General features: G+C 37.2%; 7 protein-coding genes across 10 annotated transcripts; 3 read left to right on the forward strand and 4 right to left on the reverse strand.

Annotated features, from left to right (window-relative positions):
* Positions 1-1,805: 1,805 nt before the first annotated feature.
* LOC120002735 (uncharacterized protein ZK546.14-like) lies at positions 1,806-3,952 on the forward strand. The gene is made up of 4 exons (XM_038851521.1): positions 1,806-2,136; positions 2,264-2,431; positions 2,611-2,866; positions 2,897-3,952. Exons 1-4 carry the CDS (start codon positions 1,939-1,941, stop codon positions 3,658-3,660), a joined length of 1,386 nt encoding a protein of 461 aa, XP_038707449.1. The 5' UTR covers positions 1,806-1,938; the 3' UTR covers positions 3,661-3,952.
* Positions 3,953-4,052: 100 nt separating this feature from the next.
* On the forward strand, positions 4,053-5,117 carry LOC120002517 (bone sialoprotein 2-like). Its single transcript, XM_038851285.1, has 4 exons — positions 4,053-4,103; positions 4,399-4,464; positions 4,554-4,758; positions 4,990-5,117. The coding sequence occupies exons 1-4, from the start codon at positions 4,053-4,055 to the stop codon at positions 5,115-5,117; spliced, it is 450 nt and encodes a 149-aa protein (XP_038707213.1).
* A 733-nt stretch (positions 5,118-5,850) lies between these two features.
* On the reverse strand, positions 5,851-7,292 carry LOC120002737 (SKP1-like protein 1A). The gene is made up of 2 exons (XM_038851523.1): positions 6,821-7,292; positions 5,851-6,204 (listed from the first exon to the last, which is right to left on the reverse strand). The coding sequence occupies exons 1-2, from the start codon at positions 7,136-7,138 to the stop codon at positions 6,031-6,033; spliced, it is 492 nt and encodes a 163-aa protein (XP_038707451.1). The 5' UTR covers positions 7,139-7,292; the 3' UTR covers positions 5,851-6,030.
* Positions 7,293-7,840: 548 nt separating this feature from the next.
* On the reverse strand, positions 7,841-10,914 carry LOC120002736 (glycerate dehydrogenase). Its single transcript, XM_038851522.1, has 13 exons — positions 10,716-10,914; positions 10,528-10,611; positions 10,286-10,426; positions 9,816-9,937; positions 9,637-9,718; positions 9,172-9,244; positions 8,994-9,085; positions 8,826-8,900; positions 8,622-8,729; positions 8,453-8,530; positions 8,329-8,373; positions 8,111-8,225; positions 7,841-8,013 (listed from the first exon to the last, which is right to left on the reverse strand). The coding sequence occupies exons 1-13, from the start codon at positions 10,836-10,838 to the stop codon at positions 7,991-7,993; spliced, it is 1,161 nt and encodes a 386-aa protein (XP_038707450.1). The 5' UTR covers positions 10,839-10,914; the 3' UTR covers positions 7,841-7,990.
* Positions 10,915-12,927: 2,013 nt separating this feature from the next.
* LOC120002405 lies at positions 12,928-16,500 on the forward strand. The gene is made up of 2 exons (XM_038851164.1): positions 12,928-13,335; positions 15,345-16,500. The coding sequence occupies exons 1-2, from the start codon at positions 13,036-13,038 to the stop codon at positions 16,182-16,184; spliced, it is 1,140 nt and encodes a 379-aa protein (XP_038707092.1). The 5' UTR covers positions 12,928-13,035; the 3' UTR covers positions 16,185-16,500.
* Positions 16,501-16,750: 250 nt separating this feature from the next.
* Positions 16,751-21,173, reverse strand: LOC120002406 (probable CDP-diacylglycerol--inositol 3-phosphatidyltransferase 2). 4 transcript variants are annotated; one of them, XM_038851165.1, is made up of 12 exons: positions 21,035-21,173; positions 20,541-20,672; positions 19,131-19,242; positions 18,870-18,954; positions 18,721-18,770; positions 18,227-18,266; positions 18,048-18,092; positions 17,899-17,964; positions 17,658-17,772; positions 17,485-17,541; positions 17,291-17,389; positions 16,751-17,051 (listed from the first exon to the last, which is right to left on the reverse strand). In XM_038851165.1, the coding sequence occupies exons 3-12, from the start codon at positions 19,195-19,197 to the stop codon at positions 16,992-16,994; spliced, it is 684 nt and encodes a 227-aa protein (XP_038707093.1). In that variant the 5' UTR covers positions 19,198-19,242; positions 20,541-20,672; positions 21,035-21,173; the 3' UTR covers positions 16,751-16,991. The 4 variants fall into 4 exon arrangements, with proteins under 4 accessions (XP_038707093.1, XP_038707094.1, XP_038707095.1 ...); XM_038851166.1 differs by lacking the exon at positions 20,541-20,672 and having other exon boundaries at positions 16,893-17,051; XM_038851167.1 differs by lacking the exons at positions 18,721-18,770; positions 18,870-18,954 and having other exon boundaries at positions 16,893-17,051.
* A 1,215-nt stretch (positions 21,174-22,388) lies between these two features.
* On the reverse strand, positions 22,389-23,929 carry LOC120001363 (probable BOI-related E3 ubiquitin-protein ligase 2). Its single transcript, XM_038849649.1, has 2 exons — positions 23,308-23,929; positions 22,389-23,197 (listed from the first exon to the last, which is right to left on the reverse strand). The coding sequence occupies exons 1-2, from the start codon at positions 23,620-23,622 to the stop codon at positions 22,676-22,678; spliced, it is 837 nt and encodes a 278-aa protein (XP_038705577.1). The 5' UTR covers positions 23,623-23,929; the 3' UTR covers positions 22,389-22,675.
* Between the last annotated feature and the right edge of the window lie 2,546 nt (positions 23,930-26,475).

Genomic DNA, 26,475 nt, shown 5'->3' on the forward strand with positions numbered 1-26,475 from the left:
AAAGTAATGAAGTTTGTTTTTCTTGGTAACCCTCAGCTGTTCAAGTAGCTGAGCTTCATCAAATCTAGGAATTCGCGGAGGATCCCTTGCCCGAGCAGGCTAGTCCAAGCATTCGGGTCATTTCCAGTGTCGGAGAATTTGGTGGCCATCCAATCCTTGTTCCAGCGTTCGTCCTCAAAATTGCAGCTATGGAACCTTCACAGGTCCCTCTGCCTGAGTTCCCTCTGCTGGAAGGCTATGAAAGTTTGTGTGCTGGATTGAGGAGAAAGAGAACCTCTTCTTTAGGGACCAAGGTCTCCGAGTCCTCGAGATCACTACCTGCTGCTGAGAGTAGCAAAAAGAAGGCTAAGACTGGGTTTTCAGTCGCTCCATCCCTTGAAGGTCAGTCGAGTTCACCAAAGAACCTGAGGGTGCCTTTGGCTTCCGATCCTTTATGAATGATTTGTCAATGGGCAAGGACAAATTGGCTCTCAAAGATGGCAAAACAGCCTCCGATTTCTTCAAATCCTATATCTCGCCTGCTGACCTACAGAAGATGGCAAAGTTATCGTCAGAAGAACCGTTTGAAGCCAATATGCAGAATTCATTAATGGTAAGTGTTTTTCTTTTTAAAAAGCTCTCCTTTGGTGATTCATTATTTTCTATCTTGTTGCATTTACAGACTATTCTTGTTGCATTTACAGACTATTCGAGCGGTCTTTGACTTGGGCAATCGTTTCAAGTTGGCCGAAGAGGAAAAGGGTGTGCTTAAGGCCCAGGTCGAGGCTGCAAAGAAGGCGGCTGCTGATTATAAGGTCTGGCTGGAGGAGGCGGAAAAGAAAATTGCCGCTGGCAGGGCTGAGAAAGCAACAGCTGTTCAGAAGACTGCCAAAAAGGCTCGGCAATTCTACTCAGCCCAACTTGCTGATAGCTCCAATAAAATTTGTGCCAAGAATTGGGGGGAGGCACTCCAAAGAGCTGGTGTCGGTAAGTCCTCCGAGCTTTGGACTCAGGTGCCCTGGCCGAGGCCTGATCTTCCAAAGCCAGATCTTCTTGAGATATTTCTACAGGAGCCTTGAGACTCCTCTTGAATGAGTTTGAAGAAAAGTGCAGAAGATTGGACAAAGAAAAAACCTAGCTTAAAGTGCAAGCATTCTGCTGCAAATTTTTTTTGCTGAGATATTACCAAACCTGTTTGCATAACTGTTAGATTCTAAAGATCTAGTAACTGTTAATTAAATTAGTTCCTAATTTCTTTGATCATCAGGCATATTTTTTTTCTTTTATAACTGAGCAACCACTCGGCCCAATATGTCATTTGGACAACTGAGTAAGCGTAAACATCGAATTGACAAGCCCGCAGACATTGAAGTTTACCACTTGCCATAAAGGTAAGTCTTGGGCCAAGGCCCAATGCACGAAGACCTACTAGCAAACCCCCACTCGCAAGCTGAAGCCTATATGCAGGTGACTATCAAAAAAATACGCTGCTGGTTGCTTCGGCGCAACTGCGCCTAGCCCACCTCGAACATTATTGCTAGATAGCTGGACCTAAGTTACTTGAGGGAATCTAATCTTCTATAATAAACTATTGTTTTTTCACCAATACATTCCATATAATGTCATATAACACCAAGAAACAAGAAAAATAAAACATGGGTATTGTTCATATTTGATATATTTCACGTTCATGAGAATAAAATTTGTATTATTGGGCTAATATAAAATCCTAATATGATGCTTTTACAGACCTACCGAACTGTTGCTTGTACTGTAAGTCATACCAAAAGTGGTAATTTTAATTTGACTTAATTTTGAACTCTCACATACATGTAGGAATACAATTCCATATCTAATTATGTAAGTCCTTTAGCACTGCAAAACCCTTTATATATAAAAACCTGTCGAACTCTGTTAACTTCCCTTTTTATCTTTTACAAAAACCCTACACAAGGAGAGATGGCACTGAAGATGAATGAAATTCGTGCTGCAGAGGCGGCTCTGTTCTTCCTGGAGCGGTTAGCTACTGTTGAAATTATATTACATAGCAACACTCCACTACTTCTTGCCATCAACTTGCTTCTCTTGGCTGCCACTACAATCCTCTATGCAGTGCCTTACTCTGCCCGGCAGCATCTCGGGCGGCCATACTCCTACGTGAGACTACAAGCACTCTCTCCATAAATACTGAATATACATATAATTAGATGTGGTACTGTTGATAAAGTTTGTATTTGTTGTACGGAATTTGTTTTAAAATTTGTTTAGTGAATTCTGGTTGCAGGAGCCTGATGATGATAAAATTAGATACTTCTGTTCGGAGCGATTAGGCTTATTGTTCGTGGTACTTTGGATGTTAGGTCGATGTTCCTATGGCCTCATCCTGGGCCGTGCAGTTCTTATTTACACAAACCTGAAGTACTTGCTTGATTATGTGGAATGTATTATTGCTGTGAGTGGCATAAACCCAATTTTCTGATCTCTCTTAATACTGCATAATCTGCTATTAATTTGTATTTGATATTCCTTATGACAGCACAAGGTTTCAGATTAATAGTATTTTATGTGCCATGATTATTCTCCTCACAGAAGCTTAACCATTTCTACAAGAACAATTCTCTTGCTTTGCAGGAAGACGAAGATGATGACAGTGATGAGACTCAGAGGAAGGTTGAGGACAGCCAAGGAGAACAAAAGGAAGCTGAGGATTATCAAGTGGTAGAAGACAATGTCAGTAGCAACGATGAAGAGACACAGAAAAGAGAACATTCTGCTGAATTTCCTCAAGTAGTTATTACTTCTTTTGACGATTGGCTCTGTGTAGATGTAAATGGCACTCAAGACGACAAAAATAATGATGATGAGGACGAGAAGGAGAAAGTGGATGGTGATGGTGATGGTGATGGTGATGGTGATGGTGATGGTGATGAGGAAGAGGAAGAAGACTACGAAGATTATGATATTGATAATGTTAATGAGGGAGAGAAAGATTCCGATTCCGATTCAGATAATGGTGGCAATGATGGGGGTGCTGGTGGTGCTGATGGTGATGGTGATGGTGATGGTGATGGTGATGGTGAGGAGGGTGAGGACAAGAAAGCGGAAGAGGATGATGGTGTGGATACTGAGAATGCAACAGAGGGAAACAAAGTTCAAGAAGAATTGCAGGAACTGAGAGTAGAGTGTGATAACTTAAAGAAGGAGAAGGACTTGAGAGATCAGGCACTGAAAAGAGCACAAGAACTCTATGACAACCTTAAGCATCGTGCCCAGGAGCATTTCCAAGTGTGGAAGACATATTGCAACAAGCTCAAGACAGATATCGAAACTGCCAAGACAAGTTCCGAACATTCCAAAAAGGTTGCGCTCCAATTCATCAAATATATGATTAAAAGATATTCAAATTTTCAAGCACAACTAGAAGAAATGAAGGCCCAGGTACAAGACTTTGAAGAAAGTCGACGCAATTGGAATGAGTGCAAGGAGCATCTCACTGCAGAGCTGGATGCAGCAATGCAGTCTCTTGACAGCTACAGAGATGTCATAAGGGATTTCCAAGAAGCATATGATGAAAAGATTAAAGAGAAGAACTCTCTCGTTGCTGATCGTGAAGCTGCCAATGCACGCTTAGAGATGTTCATAGCGAAATCCCAACCCAGCATTTGGCCAATTTGGCACTAAATGTAGTTGTGCCGATTTAGGCAAGCAAGACAAGCTGCATGACATCACAGTAGTTCTCAAGGCTTTTCTTTATTTTCGGTTCTCAAGAGTTTCTAGTTTTGTGATCTCTTATTGATTCAGGTTATAGCTTCTTTCTTCAGGTTTATAGATGTAGCTTCTTTCTGTTGAACTCAAACGCCAGTCCATAGATGGAGTTAGCAAAGTATTATTGATGGTTTTTTCTTTTTTTTTTTAAGTGTTCAAGCTACTAATAATTAAAGTTAGAAACTTTTGTTTGCTCCACACTGCTCTCCAAAATCATAATGAATAAAACACAACCAATTTTCAGAATTTCACCTTAAAACAGTACTATTGTCAATATTAGACAAAGTCTTAGACTATTACGATGTTTTATGCATCTAGCAACACATCCTGAAAGCAGAGCCACAATATCCAACACAATAGTAATATGCAGGCACAACAAGAACTGGGAAAAAATATCGAAACCAAGGAAAAAAAATTCAATCAACAAAAACTGTAGGTATTCCTCAAATAACATACAACTTACCAGAATTAGGTGGAATAAGAAATCCGCAGAGCCTTAGATAAGACATACAAATTTAGTGTCTTAAATATTTGATCATATATGATTTTCTTATTCTCATAAACTTGGTGTACACTGTTGATTCTCTTAATTCTGCATAGTCTGCTATTATTTTCAAAGTAACTAGTTTCTAAACGAACAATTCTTTTGCTTAGGCCAAGGACAACCAAGACAACAATAGAAATGATACTGAGAGAACCATATCTGAGGGGAATCAAGCGGTAGAAGACAATGTCACTGGCAACAAAAAAGAGACGAAAAAACCGAAAATCCAGCTGTATTTCCTTAGATACTTGCCATTTCTTTCGAGGATTCGCTCTTTGAAGATGTAAATGGCACTCGAGGCAATAAAAATAACCGCGACGGTGATGAGGACAATGAAGAAAAAGATGATGATTATTGTGATGATCAAGTGGAAGAGGAAGCAATATTGTCAAAGCAAAACGAAACTGATAATACAACAGAGGAAAATAAAGTTATGAGGAACCAAGAAGAAGAACTGCAGGAACTTGAAAGTAAATTATGATACCTTAAAGGAAAAAAGGCTTGAGCGTCCAGGAACTAGAAAATGCAAAAGAATTCCACAAAATTCTTCCCTGCCATAGCTTGAAAAAGTTTGAAACGTGGACGAAATATAATAACAAGCTGACAATAGAGCTCAAATCTGCCAATCTAAACGACAGATATTAGGAAAAAGGTTTGCTCCAAAGCATTAACTATCTGCTTAACAAAATTTCAATTTGCAGGAACAACTACAAGAAATCAAGGCCCAGTTAAATTGTTAAAAGATTATGAAGAAAATCAACATGATAGGAATGAGAGCGAGAAGCATCTCATTGCAGAGTTTGGACACAGCAATGCAGTCTATTTATGACTACAGAGACGTTGAACGATATTTTGCAGAAGAATGCAACGACTGCATTGAAGAGAAAAAATTTCTAAAGGCTGATCTTGAAGATGCCAACGCACTCATAAAGGGGCTCACAGAAGGATGCCATAAGTTGGAGGAGGATAAAAGAGCGGTCGCATGCATCTGCCAGCTTTGAACAGAAAATATGTAAATGCAGAGTTTTGGCAGAGACAAGTTTAATGACATTAGTTCTCAAGCTTTTTTATGACATTAGTGACCAGCTTGGTGCTCATTGAACTGTCTAGTTCGTTGCTTGACCGTTTTGGTTTAGGTTGGTTTCTTTCATCAGGTTTATAGATCTAGCTGCTTTATTTGAGTATCAGTTTTCTCTATAATTAAATGCAAGTGTTTTACATGCATTTTAAATTTGATGCTTGCTAAAAATAACACAATATTTAAGTGATGTTGCTTCACTACTCCACAAAATCAGAAACATAAATAACAGATAGTTACAAGGATTTCACCTTAGAGCTGTACCATTGGACAAACTCTTATGGACTCATCCTGTACGTACCCAGTACCCACACGCACATTCTGGGAGTAGATCCAAAATTTTCACCCTGTAAGCAGAAGCTTGAATCAGACAAGCTCAAAAGATCTCCATCAAAATACCACTAACATTGCATTCTAGACAGAGTGACAGACTACACGAACAAGAGTAGGTACCCATTCCCCAGGTACCAAGATACAGCACAAATTTAGAAATCGCAAATTCGAAACAAACATATATATATATATATATAATGATAAAATATTTCATCAGAATCAACCTTCTAGGCGTTTAAACAAAACACAGAATTACACTTCCACACCACAGAGTTCTTACAAACACATAACTTTGGATAAAATAATCCTATTTTAACAGAAGACATTATCATCACTCAAATGCCCATTGATTCTCCCTCCTAACTTCCTCTTCTTCATCTGGGGTGAAGTCATTCTTAATGTTGAATGTCTTGCGAATCTCTTCTGGAGTCTTCCCCTTTATCATGTCAGCAACGGTCTGGCAAGTCAAATCCAACAAACTCTTTATGTTGAGATAGTTTGCAGCCTGTACAAAGTAGATAACAAATAGGTAACTTGAAGATATCACCAAAATATAAAACAAAGCATACAATTTTTATGCAACTAATTTAACAATATGTTAGTTGCAGACCGACAAACATAACAGTGTAAGAAAACCAATTATAAATTGGTCAAAAACAATACTGCAAACACTTCCGTTTCATACAGTTTTCTCAACTAATCAGTACATCAAGTAAGCAATCAAAGTTTTTGAATGGAAATTTTTTTAATGGGGCAATCACAATTGATATAATCGAATCCATAGAGCTCTCAGAAACTTAAAAATAAAAACATTCATTGCTCTCATTGAAACAGAAGGAATGGTCAACATACAACTGAACAGACTAAGAGAACTAGTTTTAAGCCAGTCAAAAAAAGTATTGCATATTCACACACACTTTTCTTTCACACAATTTTCCCAAATAAGCAGAAAACTAAGCAATCACTGTTGCTATAAATCCAAAGAGCTCAAACTATTAAAAAACAATCCACGCAAAACATTCGCTTGATATTAAACTCTTCGATTGAACACAACGCATACAAAAATTCTAATTCAATCAAAAAAAAATGGAAGGAATTCTGTATGATCAAAAATATCTTACCAAAATTAGGTCAAACAGGGTGATCTGGTCAACGTTGACGAAGTCGGTGTCAAAAGCTCTTAGATTTTCACTCTCATCGGAAGAGATCTTCTCTTTGTCTTTACTACCTTCGGCAGCCTCCGCCTCGATGTGCTTCTTGCAGTATTCAATTACCTTAGCGAGTATCTTGCTACTAACATTGGGCAACGGAATCGCTGCATCGGCGCATTCATCCTCAATCATGTGCTTTATCGTCTGAGATTGCAACGCCACCGCCAACTCCACTTCGAAGGTCTCGCCGTCCGAACTCTTAAGCACAATCTTGTCCGCCTGAGACATCCTTCAGATCAACCAGTAGGCAGCAATTATAACAGACCTCAGAAACCCCAACCCAACAGTGACAAACCGATCGCAAGAGATAAAGTTAGTTGGAGAAACTGATCGTGTTAAATGCAGTTTTTTTTGAAGCGAAACGTTGTCGTTTTGAGTATGCCCTATTCCGATCTAGAATTTTCAATTTTCGTATGTAAGACTAGAAGTACGAATTTGACCTGGTACCCGAAAACTTTCTATGCCAACAGTTCTGCTGGGTGCCTGGAACCTGCTGTAATTTTATTACAGGGGGTCCCGTTGTAATACCATTTATGGGTAGTAAAAAATTTTATTTTTATTTTTAAAAATCATAAATATATAGTATTTTTCATAACGAATCCAACGGTATATTTTTTGTTTAAAAAAAAATCAAATGCATCTTCATCAAAAACATCAAATATTTTGAGTTTATATCCGATGGTCTAGAATTGTCGTGTCTTTTTCATGTTGAATTTGATTTTTGTTTCTAACAAAAAATATATCTTTGTGTTCGTTGCGATGAACACTACATATTTATAATTTTTAAAAATAAAAATAAAAATTTTTAATGTTAAAAATAGGTATTACCATGGGACCGGTTGTAATAAAATTACAGCAGGTCCCGGGCTTCCGTTCTGCTATTGTTTTTTTTGGTTTTGTTAACATGTTAAATAAATGTTGAGCCAATAGTAACAAAAGTTTAATTGACCCATAGAATTATGAAGTGGGTTCTCATATAACAATAAAGTTTGGGTAATAGGTATACATGACTACTAGCACACTTAGATAGCTAGGTAACTGGCCGCTTCGAAGGGGAATGAAGAGCAAGAACACCAGCGCTTATAGCTTTGAAACAGGCAGACCTGCAACACAAAGGATTACTTCAATATTAAAAGAGACTCCCCAGATACAAAGAATTCATCTGGCTATATGAGAAGATAAATAGAATATTTAATTTACTCAAGGCTTTTGCATTGACAATGCTCGGACTGGCCGCTGGAGGTCGAGCATTCTCGTTCAAGAACGGTTCAACCCTGTTGGGATCATCCCATACTGGATAACCTTTAATCTTTCCCTGTAATATGGAGGGGGTAAAGAGTTGACATACTCAAAATTCTGCTAATGCTCAACAATGAAGTTGAAGAAGCTGTGGAGATGCTTCTTTAGTTTAAACATACCAGGACGTTAAGAGCGGCTAGAGTTGCCATTCCCTCGCGTGTCCACTGCACAAACCATAAGAAGTAATTAACAATGACAATTCTCGTCGACAGCGTGAAGAACAAATAAAACCGAAAACATTACCTTGGAAGCAGAAGCAATGTGAGGAACCACAACAGCATTTTTCATGTCAGCAAGCCCAGGCTTCATGTAGGGCTCATCCTGATGAAGCAGGATTGACAATCAATCAAGAATTTCTTACCAGTAGTTTTTGTTTTTGATGTTGAAAGCTGGAGAACGTGAATTCAGTTACCTCGAAGACGTCAAGACCAACTCGAAACATAGGGTTTTGCTTCAAATGTTCAACAAGAGCAACTTCATCAACCACAGGGCCCCTACTACAGTTTATGAGGATCGCTTCCTGGAAAAAAAGTAAATTTGATATGGTCGATTTAACATGGAACAACTTATGTATCATACTGGCAGTAAGCTTGGCATATGATAATTCAAAGCATACCTTCTTCATCTTTGCAAGCCTTTCTTTGTTAACCAAATGATAAGTGGTTTTATCCAAGATTGGATGGAGACTTATCTGTAGATCGAGCAAGACAACCTCAGTTATTTTGCGAAGCACAAATTCAATTTACAACTAAGAAAGGCATGTTAATTTTAGCAAGGGTTCTACCACATCTGCCTCCTGCAGCACCTCATCCATGGATGCTGCCCTTTTCCAGGTCACAGGTTGCTCTCCGTTAGCTTTAAGGAATGCACCATAAGCTGCAAAAAAGGGACGTAATTACATGCGGTAAAAGAACAGATTTCAGAACTTGCAACAGATTAATATCAATAAAGAACAGCCATGCCTGTGACAAACTTTTCCAGGCGTGTGGATTGGTATAGATCATAGTAAATTAAGTTCATTTTGAACCCTTCAACCTATAATGAAATCAAAACAAGACACTCTCATTAGCATATGGTAACAAGTATCACTTAGGAATAAACAGAAAGGAATTGAAAGTAATGGCAGTAAAACTTCGAATTTGTGCTTTTTATCTCTTGAACATTAACAAAGAAGTCCATAATATCCTGATTTGATTTGTTCCTAGAAATTTGACTATCTTTCACCCCATTCATTTTAAATTGAGTCGTAAACCTTTTATCATCAACAGTCCAACGAATTCAGTTAATGCCTTTACATAAACATGCAAATAGGAATATTATATAAATTCATTACATAAGACAATTTCAAGTTCAAGGTGTTCTGCTGAATCTGCTTATTTTTGGCTAGTACGAAAGGCAATGGAGGCGAAATTTAGTTATGGGTGTACCATCATTCTTGCGTAAGCAGAACCGATACGGCCAGCTCCAATTACACCCACGGTCTGTCCCTTAAGCAAGTTCCCCACAAACCTATAAAAGAGGGGAAAAAACATGCAGAATTCATCAATCAAAGACTCGAAGACAATCAACTAAAGCACTATTATAAATAAAAAAAAGGTGGTCATACAGATTTGGAAGCCATCCATCATATAAGCCTGCCCTCATGAACTCATCTGCTTCGACAATTCTCCTAGCAGCTGCTAAAGATAGTGAAGCAGCCAACTCTGCTGTTGTTTCTGTAAGTACTCCCTAGCAAAAAAGTAACATGTCAATAGACTAGTTATTGTGTAAAAATTGGTCTTTCTAACGTAAGAACATGGTGGCTTGTATGGCAATTTACCAAGAGTCAGGGTTGCAGATTCGACTACGAATTATACACAAAGGTATCTTAGTTACACAAAAATATGCCTGTGCCGGTGTTGGAATTAGACACTACTTTAGCTCTCCTAATATTTATGATACTGTAAAAGAATGACAAGAAAAAATGGCCATGCTCGACTGTCATATGTTGATCAAGCGCAAAACGAAACACAAATAGATATTCACCAAGGCATGTCTAAAGGGCTTAAAAGGAAAAAAGAGAGAAGATGATCATACAGGAGTATTGCCAACAGCAACCCCATATTTGTTAGCAGCATTAACATCAACATTGTTGTATCCAACAGCCATGTTACTGAAAGCTCTTCCTCCTGCTCGACTTAATGCCTGAAACAATGTCTCTCCCCAATCTTCTGTCAACTGAAACCACAAAACCCACAAACCAAAGTCATCAAAAACCAAAAATCTTTCAATGATTTCATCATGGCCTTAGTTGGCTAAATGAGTTGATAATACATCACCTGTCCAATGACTCCATCACATTTATCCCCAATTAGAGCCACAATATCCTCAACAGACAGTATAGTCTTCTTCTGAGTGCATATCTAAACACAAAAAAGTGGAAGTTTAAACTCTGAAGCTCAACATGAGCCATTGAAAGAGGAATCGGAAAGAACAAAACGAAAAACAGAGAAAGAAATGAACTTACTTCGACACGACAATCTTGTTCGATCAAGAGATTGATCCAGCGTGTTCCTGGCATGGGTTTGGTGCTAACGACCCTGTATTTTCCATTTGGGTTCCAAACTTCAATCGAAACAGGCTTAGCCATGAAAGCCTCGTGAGTGCAGAGCAAATGAGACGCAAGCTCTTTCAAATTTCAGTTGCTTTGTTTTAGTTGATAATACACTGTGTGATACAATGCACTCGCGGGTGCATCATATAAATCAATCATCACCGTTATCTTATTTGATTCTTCACTACAACCGCTAGATTCCCTGATGTGGATCGATGTAAGCAAATAGGGTGTACCTGGACATGAGTTGGTTTGGGACTTTTTGGACCTCCCAATTTGGTGTATAAGATAATGATGACGTGGTCTCCGAAGGAACTGCCACATAAGCGAGCTTTTATCCTCTTTTGCTAATGACAGAATTAGCCCTGAATGTTCAGCCACTCGTTTTACGGAAATGATCGGACGCGCGCGAACACTACTAAATGGGCTTTATATGCTTCGACGGCAGTATCAACTGAACATGCTTGTCAACATTAACAATAGGCCCAACCCAATCAACCCTTGAAAGGCTTTTTATGGGCTTAGTCTTTCATTCATCTAAACATCCTTAAACGGGCTTCTCAACAAAGACCCAACCCATCCTCTATTTGTCCGCTAGTGACTGCGGGTACAAAAGTCACACTAGGTTGTTTTGAAAAGTTTTTTTCTTGATCAAGTAATTCTTCATATGGTAAGGCACAACGAGACTTGAAATCACTTTGCTTTGAAAAGTTGAATTAGAAAGCAGTGGTGCTATTCATCACAATGTTTCCAATTTTTGTGGGGTATGGATCAGATTTAAGATACGTGTAGAGCCCATCACATGCTCTTTTAATCTGGTCCATACATCCCAATAATTGGGATCCCAGTTATTAGAACAAATATCTTTTTCAATTAGAAAAAAAGGAGGATCATAAAGATGGGTCGAATTTTTTTCCCCCAAATTTGTAAGTGTGGTGGGAAGAATGGAGGATGGAGGTAAAGGACTAATCTTTGTTGAAAAGTGGGAATGTGGTGGCTATCAGCCTATCACTTGTTTTACACTTTCTTTCATTATTATTATCGTATGAATCACTGGTTTTAGACCTCGTGAAGTACAAGTGCCAATGACATCTAATTATCATAGACTCATTATTATGCACTAAATTTTAGGTGGATTAAAAAATTACCCAATTGGATTCCAAGTTTTTTTTATCGGAATAAGACTATTGCCATAAATATATACCAGTATAATACCCTCAAATTTATTATCAGAGTAGCATTCAACGTCAATGCTATTGATATGACTATTTCAGGGTTTTTACAATCACACCAAAAATAACGGGATATTGATTTTTGTTCAGTCGCGCCAATAATATTGACGTGATTAGTGTTAGTACATCGATTATGCCATTACGAATGGTGTGATGTGAAAATATTATTGAGAAATATTTCTTGTATTTTTTTGATTTTTCTCAAGCAAGACTGAAGAAACCCTAAGAAGAAAATGAGTTCGATGAAAGGAGAACAGAAAGAGAAGATCCATAAAACCATCATGAAGATAATCAAGTCAAGCCACTACTATGTTTGGCAAGGGCATCAGCTACAAAGCTTCGAGAGACTTGTGATGTGTGTTCATCATCACCATCTTGTCCCTCCGCATGATTCGATTTTCATGTAATTGATGTTGAGCAATCTAGGTCTCCCTTAAGAGAGAATGCCGTGATCTAAATGACTCTGTATAGTTTTTGAGTCACGTACTCTAACATTAATCACGTCATTGCTACAAGCGTGACTTAACAAAAACCAATCATACTGACGTGATTGTAAAAACACCAAACTAGTCACGCCATAGCTAATGACATAGAATGCTATTCTAGTAATAAATTTGAGGTCAGTATTATATTGGTATTTACTTATATCAACAGTACTATTTTGGTAAGTAAAAAAAAAACTCTGATTCTTCTCTAAAAAAAAGGCTGAAAGACGTGAATGTTCAATAATTTGAGTCCTAACCAGCCATCTCCTTTTTATCTCAAGTTATTTTGGACATTTTTTTATTCATAACTTTCCAATGAGAAGTTTAGCTATTAATGTCCACCTAGATATTGGATCAATCCAATGTCTATATAATAAAGTTGAACATTTGGATCCCATTGTCATCCTTTTCGTCTAACCGAGTAAACACCCCCATACACTATCCGCGTCCCCTATTTTTCGCTCTCCCCCGGTAGTCTCAGATACCTTGAGACCACTTTTAGACAACACAGAGGCCATGGAGAGGATTCTATATCCATCTTCTCCAACCCCTCTGAAAACCCAGCTCAAACAACAACAATCCTCTCCTTATCTAACTCGACTGGGACGATTTGACCCTGCAAGACTCGGTCTTTTCTCCTCACCTCGCTCGGACTTCAGGCGGCCCTTCTCACTTATCTGCAGAAATGAGAACCCATCAAGTCTTTGGAATAAATTGCCGCCACTCTCTGTTTCCCGGATTTACTCGTCCGTTGGGTCGATACCCAATTCCCATTCTCTCAAGGAGATCCCCAATGACGTCTCCACGCATCACAAGGTACTAATTTTCACCGCTGCGATTTAATGGGATATTTTTTATTATGTGCATTTTAACCTTAATTTTTTGGATTATATGTTGCTGTTGCTTGTAATTTTGCCAATTCAGTTTTGCTTATTTTTGGGTCAAATTGTATTTGTGTATCCATTCAGTAGGCAAACGGGAGAAAATGATAATTGGGTTAATGGTTCATGGACTGTTTGGTTGCTGGGAAAACACTGGTGGAGGCAAAGGAAATTTGAAGGCCTTATTGTGTTTTCTGTTGTTTCCACGGGGAATTTTTTTTCAGATTTGGATAAGAAAGTGTGGAGTTACGTCGTTATTTATACTTTGGGTGACTTTGTTTTAGATTTGCATCAGTTGTTTAATTTGAAGATATAGAAAAGTTACAGATGATTGTATAAGTTTTTTGGGATGGTTATTAGAGGTCCCATCTAAGTATTTGCTTGGCTTCCTTGTGCATGCATTTGGTTCTGCCTGCATTGATGGATAATTGAACATAAGCACTGCCGCCAATCAACTGATAAACCGAGGAGGCCATACACAGTCTTGACAAAGATTAGATAAGAAGATTCATTCTCTATAGAGAGTAAAACCACCATAGATATACTCTCCTTTGCCGTAGTATCTATCTGCAACACTTAACTAATGCTCGAAATATGACTCGCAGTTAATGATTGACATTTGACACCAACTGCCTTCTTCCTACAGAAATTTTAAAATAACTTAAGACTGCCTAGACTCAGAAGATGGAACTGCCACATTAAACTGCATAACTATCTTACATAGAACTACTCATCAAACTGCACGACCTTCTAACATAAAACTGCATAACCTATTAGCATATAACCTCCTTTCATGTACTCCTTCCCCTTGAGTAACATGACTTGATCCACATACTTGGGATAACCACTCAGGTTATGCGATATACTTAAAATAGGATGGAGATGGAACAATGGAACTTTATGTTGCCCTTGTCATGGGATGGCGGAGATAAAAAGTTCAAAATTTAATTGCAAAATTCTGTTTGCATATAGCGGGGAATTTTAATTGCATGAAGTGTTTTAATCCCCATGGCCAGTCTAGCAGCCTTCAAAATTTTGAGGCATCTGCTCCATCCACAACATTCATCCAGACATCCACATGTTTTTTCCCCTTTAAGATGAAATTGTTATAGGGTTTAGCGCTCAACCTTAAACCACATACACACTAACATAAACCTTTTATATGCTTTCATACATCCGACCCTAGTCCTTTGTCCCGGGAAAGAGAGGTTGAGGAGGTTAATATAATTTAAATTTCTCGTTCTGGAAGCACTTGTCATAGATGGAAGCGAAAATTGTAGCATATCCTGATGTTTTCTCTGCATTGACCTTGGGATTTATCATGTTAATATAGACCTCATTGAATTTGTTATTGAAGGAACCGCCCCATTGGTCTTGGTACTTTGCAAAGTTATGCTATTTAAGCACCTATTGGCCTATGCTAAGCATCTTTATATTGCTGTATTTTCCCCTTAAGTCCTAAATGCTTCTCATGAATTCGAGCGAGGTCTAATGGCTCACAAGTTGGCACATTCCGGCCCTTTCTAGAATCTGTGTTAAATTGGAGTTGTCAACTTGAAATTAGTTTAGCAAGAAACCTTTAGCCGGTGAAGCTATCAATTGCCTATAATCACTTAGAACACCCACACACTATCGCAGCAACTATCAAAACCGTAGTTGTTTGTTATGCGATGGAAATAGTGTAGCGGGTGTGTGCACTGCAGAAGTGTATCTGTTGTGCACATCTTCACCGCCTGTTCTCTTTGGCAACATATATATCATCTCCATCAATAATTGCAACAACATGGTACTTAGTTTGTTCTTTATTAAACTTGTGCGAAATTTTGGTGGATTTGTGGTGTCTGAACAGTTTGACACTGATTCCATCTTCTGAAGTCTGAACACTGAGCATTGTTATAATGTTGAAAAACTAACTAAATTTCCCATCTTCTGAGAATGATTCAGGCAGTAAGTGTTCGGACATTCGTGGTATTATCTGCTCTCGTTGTGGCCTTGATCCATCCAATTTTTGCATCACCAGCCTTTGCAACCTTCCAAACTGCAGCTAAGACTGGTGGCGCCGCTGCTGCTGCAGTTGGGGGAAAACTGATTCGGACTGAATTACTAACTAGTGCTTGGACTGGTTTTTTCGCTGGTTGTTTACATACGCTGTCGGGTCCTGACCATCTTGCTGCTTTAGCTCCACTGTCAATCGGTCGTACTCGGATGGAGAGTGCTGCCGTTGGAGCTCTATGGGGCTGTGGTCATGATGCAGGTCAGGTCATCTTTGGTTTACTATTTCTACTTTTAAAAGATCAGCTGCATATTGAAGTTATCAGAACTTGGGGCACCATAGTGGTAGGTTTGACTCTACTCGTCATTGGTGCTATGGGAATTCGGGAGGCTTCTGAGGTTCCTACTCCTTGTGTTTCTCTAGAAAATGGTGAGTGTGATGTTAGTGTCTACGAAGAGCTTCAGAACCCTAAAGCTGGAAAGAAGAAGATTGGTTTTGCTACTTTTGCCACTGGGATTGTGCATGGACTGCAACCGGATGCACTAATGATGGTCTTGCCTGCACTTGCCTTGCCTTCTCGTATGGCTGGTGCTGCTTTTCTAATTATGTTTCTACTCGGAACTGTAGTTTCAATGGCAAGCTATACGGTATTTATTGGATCATGTAGTCAGGCGTTAAAAGATCGGGTACCTAGAATTACTGAAAAACTTACTTGGGCTTCTTCCCTGATTGCAATTGCTCTAGGCCTTGCCATAATCATTAGCCAGTATTTTGGATTTAGCCTGTACTGATCCATCTGACAAGAGTATGAAGATTCGTTATCAGAAGTTTCTTCTAGTGGTAGAAAGAGATTAGAAAGGGTTATTCAATTTGTTTACTGCGAACTTGCGAAGTTTATTTGGGCAGCATCTTTCTCAATGAGAATCATCATCCTTAATTTACCTGATATCAGTTATCAATGTTGTAATTTTAAGTTCTCAGAAAAAAGCCCTCTGGATTTTAGTATCCTTTATGATTCACTTGTGGTAGAATTTGTGAGTGCTCAATCAATTTGCAGTGTAATTTATTGTTATGGACATTGAAACATCAGGTTATATGCTTTCTTAACATATGTTTCCTCTGCCATTACTAGTTAGGCAACCATGGCAACAACCACATGAGAGCCGGAGGCACTGTAATTTCTGGTCCGTACGGGAAGATCACATGCCAGAGTTTCTGATGAAAGATGTTATCCGATGTGACCGAGTCTCGAATGAGTTACTCGTCAAAAAAGAGAGAGTAAAGAATCATGCTTTTTGTTCACTTCCGGTTGTACGCAAACAAAGGTTATGCCGTGCCACCTCCACTTATGGTTCAGTAGAGTTTGAACAAGCCTGATGTTTACTATTAAGGAAAACAAATGTGGATTCATCAAATTCAAAGCACTTACATTGCAGTGCCCATCAAATATTATCATTATCAAAAGCTATTCGAGTTTCTAACATAAAACATCAGAGTGTGGAAAAAACAAAAAAGAAACAAAATTTATCATCTACAAAATATCTTTCTTTACAGATCAATTGAAAGTGATTTTGTCTGCAACGGACAAGAAAACCCCATTAGGATTTCTGCTTTTTGTTGATGTCGTAAAGAACACAAGCATCTGCAGCTGTCTTCATCTGAAACCAGAAAATGAGTTCCACAACAATTAGGGTCTACAATTAGCTGACTATCCATTTATTAGCCAAATGAAAACTAAAACGAATGCCAAAATGCAAGTAAATGATGTCCAGTTATCAGTACAAGGCTTTCATTTCAATGTAAATCTTTTGACAACGACAAGATGATTTTGTGATTGCATAAAGACTTTGGTTGACGTAGATTCTCTAGGAAAAAAAACACAGGAATCAGAAGCTACCTGTATCATATTAACAGCTTGTTTGACTGCCCATCCAAATAAACTCAAACCAAGAAGAAGGGAGAGTAGCAAACTCTTTTTGGCAGAACTCGTCAAAACCTGGAATAAGAAACAGTTAAGTAACCAAACAACAACTATGGAGATCCTTGCTCTGTGTGAAAGAAATTATCACCAATGAAGTAACAAAGGTTTACATCTATCAAATTTTCTGTTCGGTTCTCAGCAAGAAGAAATAGGATTATATAAAGAACCTGCATGGTTGAAAAAATCATAAAACAAATAAAAATTCAAGGCATTAGCGTACATCAAACAGTGACAAGGATTGTGGATAAATAGACGAAAATTATGTAGGTCTCGCCATACTTACCTCACACGAGACACAACAGTAAGCCATAAACATCCGGTTTCCATAATAAGCCTTGAAAAGCCAATTGGAGCTGTCCTTCACGTCTTTATGACTGACCTTGCCTACCAAGAAAGTACTGCCCATTCAAACACTAGATTCAGGCATTCAGCAAGATTAATATTTCCAAGCAATCGGTATAAAGCAACACATGTATTTAACATCATCCAGCCATAACAGTATTACATACAGTGGAAATAATCACCTGTACATCTGAAACCAGTGGCTGGCGATATCCAAGGCAAGCAATGAAAGGAAAACCAAACCAGGCCTGCATGGAAGTTCTAGAGGATGGTTCAGGTGTGCATAATTTAGCTAGCAGAGAGAATACCTAGCATCATACTCGAAATTTACCTGTATACTTGGGAGAGGATTACTAGCAGACAGGCCGTACTAATCCTGTATATATCAAGTTAATTATGAGCACTACCATATGTTCAAAGTTTCGAGAAGATGGTAAAAAAAAGTGCATAGGAAAAACTGAAGCAAAACTCAGCATTGATAAACATTTTGAGAGGGAGAGAGAGCAGCACCTATCTGTTACCATGTCCAGAACAGCTCCAAAGGTTGAAACTAAACCAACAACGAAAGAAGATGAATAACAACATATTACACCTCAATGATTTTGTGCCCAAAAAAAATGATGAATCTAAGCTCACAATGCAGAGAAGGGTAATTATATCATAAAACTACAGGAAAAATATACATTCTTTCCAGAAACAACAGAAAACACATTTACAAGAGTACAATTTAGTATTTCTAAGCTCAAAAATATGAACTTCTTCAGCCTAGTTGAATTCTACAATTTTCTTAGACTACAATATGCTTGTAGGATAATGTCATCTCATCCCAAAGAGGGTAATATCTTCCGTTCAACACCTGGATGGTCTAATAGTGGTTGATAATAAAAGATTATTTGCAACATTGAGGCAACATCATATAACCCACTATACACATTTCAAAGATACTCCTAGAACAGAAAATGTAATCAGTTTAAAATGATCCATTGAAGCAAACAACTCCATACCTTGATTAAATTTGCGAGCACACCAACCATCAACACCATCACATACGAAGCTGAAACAGCACGTTCAATCAAATTATACTACAACGCCACACAAATTGAAACTTGTGCAACTCATCCAATAAAAAATCTCAAAGAACATTTATTGTCACCTTACAAAATAGAGAACCGAGAAAAGCCACTTGTTGGAAAAGCATAAGGCAAATGCAATGCAGTTCAAGAGAACTCTCAGGTATCCTACACTTAAACATAAGCAAGCATAATTAGATGAACCCAAAACGGTAAAACTTATATTAATGAAAAAATGAATCTGTTTTGTCAAAGCGGCGACACAATAATATTGCAGTGAGAAATATGTACATCTATAGAATAAAAATTAACAAAACAATGAAACTGAAGGGAGAAATGCCCACCAATGATATTGGGGATATAAAGATACACAGTTAATTTGCTGGGTATTGTCCTTGACTTATGGGCCATTGAAGGTTCTTTGACTTGATTGCGCAACAATTTCAATTGTGGATCCTGCATGCATCAATTTCTTGTTATAAACTTATAACATAACATATACATATGGAGTGATGCATATGTGTTTCTACAATTTAGGAAAGCAAGTTCTTATACTCTATTCTCTATATGGCATGAAAAAACAATTTCAATAGATCAATCAGACCGAAAGGTATAATCTAACCCACATGAATCCAAAGAAGAGAATCAGAAAACTGAGCAAGACATGACTAACCATAGAACTATAACCTGGTATGAAAAAATCTGAGTTTAGAGAAACCACATCCATAACTTAGATATCATAGAAATAACCTGAAGGATGGTAAAGAAGAAGCAAAAAAGCCAAGAACTGTGAGCATCACATAAAGACCTTGTTCCTTTGATACTTTTCTTCTCTCCTACACAAACAAAACTCCCTCAACTTTCCCACATTTAAAACTTATATCTTAGTTACTACAGCATATTTGAAAAAAAAAAGAGAAAATTAATTTAATATATTCATCATTCCCCTTGTGTTGCCCATCTTAATTTGGCAACATTCTTCTTTCTCAGCGTAAATCGTGGCAAACTGGCAATACCATATTGCTAATAGTATTAAGAAAGATTGCAACAAAAATGACTCCCACATTACTGAACATACCTTAAATTTGATGACTGTTTCCCCAGCTCATTTCTAAAGCCCTAGATTTTGATTTCAAAGTATGTTAGATTTCCAAGAACAATGCAAATTTCATTTCATACTCCAATATTCATTTCATAATTTTCCTCTCTAGTACTTCATAAAACATGAATAATTCCAGTATTAACATGAATGCAATAACAATCGTTGAAAAACAGTTATCCAGCCATGAAAATGTAAGCATGTATCTTATAACACATGGAATGAAAAAGAAGAAAAGAATATCACAATTTGTTGACAATTCTACTCGTACATTTAAATAAGTAACAATCCCAAAGCACATAACACAAATATATTGTGCGTTAGTGATACATTTCTGTAGCGCAATATCTTGAGAAGCCCAAAAAGGCAAAAAGCTTGTAGATATCAACAGGTTTCATCTAATCTGAGTGCAATGCTTAGTTTTTCATGGCTCACAGTCTCCTATCAATATTTATTTTTTACCATATCGAACCCAGAAAAAAGCTTTCATGGAAATTATTGTCTAACAAATCACTCCCCCAGGTTGTTTAATAGTAACAGTAAGCAAAGTCTACTAAATGCTACATAGCATCCCGTTAAGATCGACCACCAACCACAGATCGAGATTCAAAACAATCGACATTACAGAGAGACAGACGAGAAGAGAGTGACCTACCAGGAATTCACGAGGGAGCCTCGCGCAGGAACGTCGAAGTTGCGGATGCGGCTGAAGGAAAGTCGATTCGGCGGCGACGGTAAGGGTATCGATTACGAAAAAAGGGCCCAGACCACTCCGTAAAGGGAATGCCTACGGTGCACCGCGGTTTCAAGGGTTAGTCGTTTTGGTTGCTTTATTTTGTGTATTTTTTTTCCTAACCTTTAAAATACCAAACATTTTAAATCCAATTTGTTTACATATAATGCAAAATTTCAAAACTTTTTCTTTTCCCTATTAAAAAAATAGCAACTTGGAGAAGAACTCCGAAAAATAGAGCAAATCCAGCGTAACACTGGCAAAGCAAAGCGGAGAAACAGCGTGCATAGCTTGATGAGAGGAATTAAGGAATGCAAAAATGGGAAAGAAATCAAAATTTCAATAAAAGAATAGAACTTCTGAAGAAGAAACAAGTGTATTATCAATTATCAAATTAAATTCTCAAGAGAAATTACCTGCGACTTGGAGTGAACTGGCGATGCGTTTGGATCGCGCAGAATAGGCCGAATAGAACAGGGAAGGATTAAAGAAACGACGGAGACGAAGAGGAAAAGACCGCAAGGATAGAGAAGCCTAGAAAAAATAAATGCATAAAGATGGTTTATCTTTCTTTTTTTTTTATTATATTTGTGGGTGGTTTTTGTTTTTAGAGTTTGGGCTTTTAAGGGCCCAAAGAAAGTAAAATTTAAAGATAGCCCAAAGTAGGCCTTTTAATCACACACTATGTGTCTATGTGATTAAAAGGCTACGTAAAGGGGACAATAAGGGCCCATAATTTTATGCCCAAAATTTATATGGGCCGAAAGCCGAATGGCCCAGACCCAATCTAATCCTGATTCGAAACCAAACGCGCCGGGTCGTTGAGAGAGACAAAAAGAGAGTGTGTGACGTGGCACGGATCGTCAAACAGTCAATGTCCAAGTCAGCAGAAACTCCGAGAATCCCGTGCCTTTAATGAAACGTTACTTGGTTAGGGGAAAAAAAAGGTGAAAAGTAAAGGACGTGTGGTGAAGGGGGCCCCACCTGGAGCACCCCCAAAACGGATCACCCACGTTCGATTGCAGTCCACCCACTACCTGACAAAACAGAAAATAAAAAAACAAAGAAAACCAGAACCGTACGAGTATTGGAATCAGGCGGCAAACATGGATTGGCCCACAGTACGAGGACAATTCGAAAGTACCAAACTACCCTTGATTTCTTGTCCTCTTGTATACCAAAGGTAGGCCTATAATTGTCAATGCAAAGACACACTATTAAATGGTTGTGGGAAGTAACATGTTGCTTTCCTAGCCGTTGTTGCTGTGCATAGTTTTCGTCTCTGCATAATTTTGGCAGCTTTTGGTTCTTCTCCGTTTCTATTTCCTTTTCAAAGCTAAAATTGATTGTACTGATAATATCAGCCTGTCTGTAATGTGAGGTAGTCTACAGTATACACAGAGGACTGAGAGGAGTCAGTATTGCTTTCAATCTTCTCCTGTCATTGTTAAATCTGAGCCAAATTAATTGGCAAAAAATCCTCCACTGATTCATTAATCTAATCAAACATATAAACAGACAGAGAGAAATAAACACACCCAATAGAGGGAAGATTAAAAAAAAAAAAAACTGAGAGAAAAAAGCTCTGGAATTGAAGCACTGTAGAACTTTGTGTTCCATCGTTTGCTGTTTTTGAGAGCACAATTATAGCCCCACAACATCAACAGTCAGAACTCAGAACACATCAATACAAGACAATTCATGGAATGAAGTGAAATGGGTCATGAATCCTGATTAAGACTCTACAGATTTTACCCATTTTAACCGAACTTTATTTGTCTTTTCCACGTCCCTTTCATTTTGACTGAAGATTTGATACGAAAGAAAAAGAAATATATACAGACACAATGAAAATCCCCATTCAAGGTAAAATTTGTTCTCTGTCCTGAAATTCTGTTCAAACTGGTTGATGTACAAAATTAAAAACTGAACCCTAAAAAAAAAAGTTGATCTGTCCAACTGGGTCCTAATCATAATCTAAACGGCTAAACCCAACCCGTTCGCAAGACTTTCTTTCCCTGTTTTCTCCGACATTCACTTTTTCCCGGAAAATTTGACTAAAGCAAAACTTCAATGCTGGCGTTCTTTACAGTATTGCAAATTGGGCACGAATCAAGAAAGGCTTCACAGGCTTGGCATGAACAAAGGTGTCTGCAAGGAAAGAACAAAACACAACAATTCCTAGACTTGCATCCTCTGCACGCCATGGTTGTCTGGTCCTCTCTGTTCACCTCTGTTTTCTTCTCTTCATCCACATCACAGCAAGACTCAGCGTCCTCTGCTTCACCACCATTGAAGCCACCACAATAAACATTGTTGTTGATGTCTATTAATTGCTCAAGCTTGCTGTTTAGAGAAACAGCCATGGCCTCGTTCTCTTGTGCTATTCTCTGCCACGCTTGGTTCTCCATCTCCAATCTCTTCGATAAACCTTCAAGCTCCAATGCTCTCCTGGTCGCTTGTGCTATCTCTTCGTCTTTTTGCCTCAACAAGGGCAGTATAGTTGATTCCATTTTCTTCAAAACGATACTCAATTGTTGCTTCCTTTGCTCCCTCAACATCAATCTCAATCTCTCATTCTGTTTAATCACACAAACCCCCAAAAATAAAAATCAATAAAACAAAACAGGACCAACTTTATCAATCAAATCAAATTCTTTGTTATCTGAAACAATGGATTAAAACCCACCTGTAATCTGATGTATTGATCCATTTCCTGTCTTTGTTTCTCCTCCTGAGCGGCTATGCTTTGATAGAAAGGCATTGAAGGAAGACTGTTGATGGTGTTGGTGTTTACCATGTTGTTCTTCAAGGAATTGGAGACAAGCATATTCTGATTTTGATACATCTGTTGCTGGTTCTGAATCTGCTGCTGTTGTTGAAGTTGTCGTATCTTTTGTTGTTGCTGTTGTTGTTGTTGAAGATCAAAGAATGATTGATTAACCCAACCATTCTCCATCAAATCCCGTGTACCCAACAATGGAGACTGAGCTTGTATAGCCATCTTGATCACCAAAACCAAAACTTTTTAGAAGGGTATTGCTTCAAATCAAAATCTCGCTTGGTTTCGTGTATGACAAACACAAAAAAACCTCAGAGATTGATTTGGCTTATATATAGCGATAGAGAGAGAAGGTTTCGAAGAAAGAACGAAAACAGAGAGGGCCTAGGATACTAGCTTTTCTGTGTGTCTATCAATAAATATCTGTTCATTTCCTCTAAATAATGGGGAGAGATATGTAGTAGAAGCAACGACGTAGACATGCAGTGCAGATTTTGTGACTGAACAATCGAGTCAGAGGCATCGCAGGCGTTTGTTTTGATAGAAATTCATTATTTATAGATAGAGAAGAGAATTCAAGTCCATGTGGGGGATTAGGCTTGTGACAGAACTTTATAGAGAGAGAGAGAGCTGAACCGGTCCCTTTTTATTTATTTATTTATTGATTATTAATTTTTGAGAAAAGAGAATTAGATTTGTCGGTTTGGTCATTTAGAAAGCCTGAATAATAGGACTCCGTTTAAATTTTTTTTCTTTTTCTTTTTCTTTTTTGGGGAATATAAATCTTTTTCTGTCACCTTAATTTTGGGAACATAAACTTGTTTCATTGAATTTTTTCTTAGGGGAGAAAGAAATCTATTTTGTGTGTGGTAATTCACGGAGTGTTCGAGTTCGAGTCTCTCTGATTTATTTCCTCCGTATCTAAAAAAGCATAAGGAAACGGGTTTTTCAGATATGTTTCTATTAATATTAAATTGGAATCGAAGCATTATTAGATAGTAATTAATGTTTACTTGTATTATCTAAAAGGATTTCTATCAAAACGGGAAAGAAAAATAGTAAAATAAAAAAGCCCACGTCAGCTTACCATCAACGTATTAACATTAATATTTTATTTTTTTTGTGGTAATAAAATCAAATTCATAATTCGGAAAATGTACATCCAAATATGCATAGAATAATTTTCAAAAAAGAAACTCCTTAATTTATATTAAGAGACTTCAACCTAAAAGGCAAGAACTTTTAAACTTTTCTCTGATATTAATTTCAATAAACTGCTTTTAGTCACAATAAAAGTGATAATTTTGCTAATTAATAATACAAGAAAACAAAACCGAAATGGGAATTTCAGATACTAATTTTTGTCTCATTTTAATTTACACCAATGTAAAAAAACAATTATTAATCAATAGCTTTGTTTCAATACATTGTTTTAATCGCAATCAAAACATAATAGGTTAATTTTATTAATCGTATTTTTATTATCCCATTTAAGCATGTGTGCAAAACACCATTAATAACCCAATAGGGCATTATTTAATTAAAACCCCTTTCTCTTTAATTAGATCCAAAATTAGGGGAAAACCCAACAAGATGCAGCTCACATGCAATTCAAATTTACCTAGACAGCTAATTTTTGTTGTCTTATATGTTCAATTATTTTAATACAAAGCTAATCACCATGTGATAGAAGGCTCATTTCCTGTATATATAATGCATGTGTTTTTGTGATTAAAAATAGAGAAATTACATATACTTAAATGTCCCTTTCATAATTGAACTTTAAATGAAGTATGAAAATGGTTATACATAATCCAAACATATCAATTTCATATAAGTCAAATTAATCTCGTTAATTAAGGAGATTGTTCATTGTATACATCCATGGACAAATTAATATTAGTTGACTAAACATAAGAGAACGTCACATATGTGGGAATATGATGCACACTACTAAAAAGGATTTGTATTGAAGCCGGCTAGAATATTCTTATTATATACAATATGTATGATTTGATGACAAATTTATTTTTGCACATACTTTTCATAGTCTTCATTTATATCATCGATTCGATGTCATTTGTAATCTTGTGTGTTTGCTAGTTTAGTCGGGCCTTTATTTGAAGTTTTCAGATGTAATTCATCTTTATGGTAGTTTGAATGTCGATGGGTGGGTCTCAAATTCTCTTACATAAATTATTGGATAAATGAGAACTTTTAAAAAAATATTATGTCATCGATTTAATTGTAAATTAATCTAAAATTCTATCCATTCGGCTTGTCATAAAATACAAGACTATGCAACAAGAGTAAAGGTTAAAAGGGATATAAATTCATGAAGATTAATCCATGCATATACAGCTTAATATGTACATTGGTATTTCATCCTCCTTAAACTACAATTTAATTATTTTCAATAATTTAAATCACGATTTAGCCCATAAATGGTTAAAGAATACTAGTTTATTGTATGTCGTCAAGTTTGGAATTTATGTACGCATATGCCTAACAGTCTGAGTTTAAACTCACATAAGATGTACAAAGGACAAATTTGTATGGTATTGTTAACTTACCAACAAAAATGTATGGTATTGCTATCGATTTTAAAAAAAAAATCTTCTTAAGTATAATCGGCTTTTGTGACTTTGATGATGTTTATAAATTTATTGAAAATAATTATACTTTCTCAATTTCATCTATAAAATGAACTACATTTTCATTCTAATGGTTTAGACGGCCATTTTTTTTTCCTTCCAATTTTTGACAAGAATTTAACCAACCAATTGATCGGTTTTCGGCGATTATTTCAATATATTCAAAGTAAAAAATTTTGAAAAAAAATAATCTACTAATCGGTCAATTTGATGATCAATTTAATTTCTACAAAATTTTTTAAGCATCCCTAATTCATTCAATGGTCGTGGGTGTTGAAACTAAGAGGATTAATTTTCTAATTAGGGTAACAATTAGAGACAAACTTTAGTGTTGTGCTTTGTCTAGGCATATATGCAATTTCTACCACATCCCCATTTGTCACATTTCCCTATGTCCTTCTCATTATTGGTTACATTACAC

The sequence above is a fragment of the Tripterygium wilfordii genome, chromosome 7, assembly GCF_013401445.1.
Source record: "Tripterygium wilfordii isolate XIE 37 chromosome 7, ASM1340144v1, whole genome shotgun sequence".
Classification (NCBI taxonomy): domain Eukaryota; kingdom Viridiplantae; phylum Streptophyta; class Magnoliopsida; order Celastrales; family Celastraceae; genus Tripterygium; species Tripterygium wilfordii.